The sequence below is a fragment of the Gopherus evgoodei genome, unplaced genomic scaffold (genome assembly GCF_007399415.2).
Source record: "Gopherus evgoodei ecotype Sinaloan lineage unplaced genomic scaffold, rGopEvg1_v1.p scaffold_50_arrow_ctg1, whole genome shotgun sequence".
NCBI lineage: Eukaryota > Metazoa > Chordata > Testudines > Testudinidae > Gopherus > Gopherus evgoodei.
This window is the reverse complement of record NW_022060071.1, coordinates 149,223-151,937: the sequence shown is the minus strand read 5'-3', so window position 1 is coordinate 151,937 and position 2,715 is coordinate 149,223. Positions and strand designations below refer to the sequence as shown.

General features: G+C 43.6%; 1 protein-coding gene across 1 annotated transcript; it reads left to right on the top strand.

Moving 5' to 3' along the window:
- Positions 1-1,263: 1,263 nt before the first annotated feature.
- LOC115643103 (olfactory receptor 52R1-like) lies at positions 1,264-2,211 on the top strand. The gene has a single exon (XM_030546909.1). It carries the CDS (start codon positions 1,264-1,266, stop codon positions 2,209-2,211), a length of 948 nt encoding a protein of 315 aa, XP_030402769.1.
- The last annotated feature ends 504 nt before the right edge of the window (positions 2,212-2,715 follow it).

The window sequence follows — 2,715 nt, the reverse complement described above, 5'->3', positions numbered from 1 at the left end:
AAACTCTGTTGGTGACTGGCATTACATGCATTTCGAGATTTTTTTTAACTAATCCCATATCAGCTTTTCCATTGTTTCTTAATTTTGTAAATTCTTTTACAAAAAAAAATTTCCCTTTTCATTTAATACTTTACATTTAACATAAAACTTTTCTAGGATTTCTCTTGTTGTTAACATACTTAATAACCTCCTTTTTGTGATCCAGAGCCCTGCCAAACATGGAGCTTTCCCTGATGCTTTAATGTCCCTTATCAATTTTCATACTTCCCGAGTTCATTCTTAGCTATCTATTTTCCCTTTCTCCACTTTGTTACATATTGTTTCCCACCTCCCAACTGCTGCCTTCACTTTCCCACTGAACTAGGTTTTACCCAAAGTTGATCACTTTGTTGACTGTGGAATCATGAGTTTTCCATTATCTAATAAACTGTTATCAAAGAATCACCAATTTTCATTCATATTTTTCTGTCTAAATTTTTCCTCCCAGTCAATTTTTTTGACAATTTTCCTCAGCTTTGGGGAATTAGTCCTCTTGGAGCACTAAGTGTCTATAGATAGTACTGGTTGGGAATGGTCCATTTGAATGTAAATCAGTTTCAATTTTTATTTTCTTCTCCTGTATCATATGCTCTCTTCTTTGTCTCTTGTGTAAACTAAAGAGTCCCAGACTTTTCTATCTGTTTGCATATGGCAGCCTCCCCCATTCTCAAAGCCTGTCTTGGAAATCCCTTTTATATATGCTATATCAATGGAGCCCAGGTCTTTTCCCTGAGGTCATCCCAAAAGTTTGTTTTTTTCCACTCTCAGATTTCGAGCAACTGGATGAATGAGAAACTCACTACAATATGGACTCACTATCCTGGCTCTCATTGCATAAAGGAACAATGATAGATAACCAGTATCCACACTTGTGTTTCCTGTTGGTCCCTCTTCAGGTTCCCCCACCACAAACTGTAGGAACTATTAACTCAGGAAGCATCAAAAAATATAGAATTAGATTGAGTAGTGTCATTGTTCATAGTTATTTTCTCTGAATAATAAAAATGTAATTTTTCAGTGTGTGAAGAGCTATCAATCTGCTTCTCCAATGAAAACAGTGTCCACTACTGCATGCTGTGTCTCATATTAACGTTCTCTCCATTCAGGCATTTCTACTGTGACCATCACCCAAGACCTTGGGAACACACAGAAAGTCAGGGGAACATACAATACATGCAGGAGACACTCTTATGCCTCAGAGTTGGACACCTTCTCCCCTATTCCATGTCAGATTCTAATATAACCTACTTCACCAACCCTTCCACCTTCATCCTGCTGGGCATTCCTGGCCTGGAGATGGCCCATGTCTGGATCTCCATCCCCTTCTGCACCATGTACACCATAGCCGTGTTGGGGAACTTCACCATCTTGTTCATTGTGAAGAGAGAGCCGAGCCTCCATGAGCCCATGTTCTATTTCCTCTGCATGCTGGCTGTCACCGACCTGGTCATGTCCACATCCGCCGTACCGAAAATGCTGAGCATCTTCTGGTTCAATTCCAGGGAGATCAGTTTCAGTGCCTGCCTCATCCAGATGTACTTTTTTCACTCCTTCTCAGCAATGGAGTCTGGGATCCTCGTGGCCATGGCTTTTGATCGCTATGTGGCCATCTGCCATCCCCTGAGACATTCCACCATCCTGAAAAACTCTGTTGTGGCCAAGATAGGCCTGGCAGTCGTGCTGCGAAGTGGCATACTCGCATTACCTTATCCCTTCCTGGCGAGGCAGTGGCCATATTGCAGAACCAACACCATCCCCAATTTACACTGTGGACATATAGCTGTGGTGAAGCTGGCCTGCGCTGACATTCGCTTCAGTAGTTACTATGGACTGTTTGACCTTTTCTCTGAGAACGGAGTGGATGTGGTTTTTATCACTGTGTCCTATACTCTGATCTTCCGGGCCATCTTCCGCCTCCACACAAAGGATGCCCGGCTCAAAACTTTTGGGACCTGCATCTCTCATCTTTGTGTCATCTCAGCTTTGTACATCCCAGATTTCTTCTTCTCTCTAACGCAGCGGTTTGGCCACAATGTGCCCCAGCGTTTCCTTGTTCTCATTGTCAATGTTTACCTGCTGGTGCCCCCCATGTTACACCCCATCGTTTACGGGGTAAGGACCAAACAGATCCGGGACAGGCTGCTCCAGCTCTTTACTCGTAAAGAGACTTAAATGTTTTCTCCATGTGCTCTGGCTCTCAGATTGCGCTCTGTGCAGAGCTGGCTGGTGCATGGTGATGAGGCCTCTTCCCTGAATCACTTACTGCACAGACAGCTGCGACCCAGTCATCTCTAAAACCAGTGTGTTCTCACATCTTATGGCAAGTCACTTAAGGACTCTGGTTAGAGTTAATATTTTAATGTTTATTCTTACTTTGTTACTAACTCTGTGGAGCAAGAGCCACCATCAGGACTCCTGGGAGCTATCTGAGCTCTGGGAGGGGGGTGGGGTATAGTGGGTTACAGCAGGAGGCAGATACATCTGGCGTCTAAAGAAGATCAGAATGGCCATACTGGGTAAAAGCCTCAGTCTTTAATGAGGCTAATGAGGAGCTTAGGGATGATGGAAGGATGACAAATGGGAATGAGGATAAGGAGGTAGATATTACCACATCTGAAGTAGAAGCCAGACTCGAACAGCTTAATGGGATGAAATCGGAGGACCCAGATAATCTTC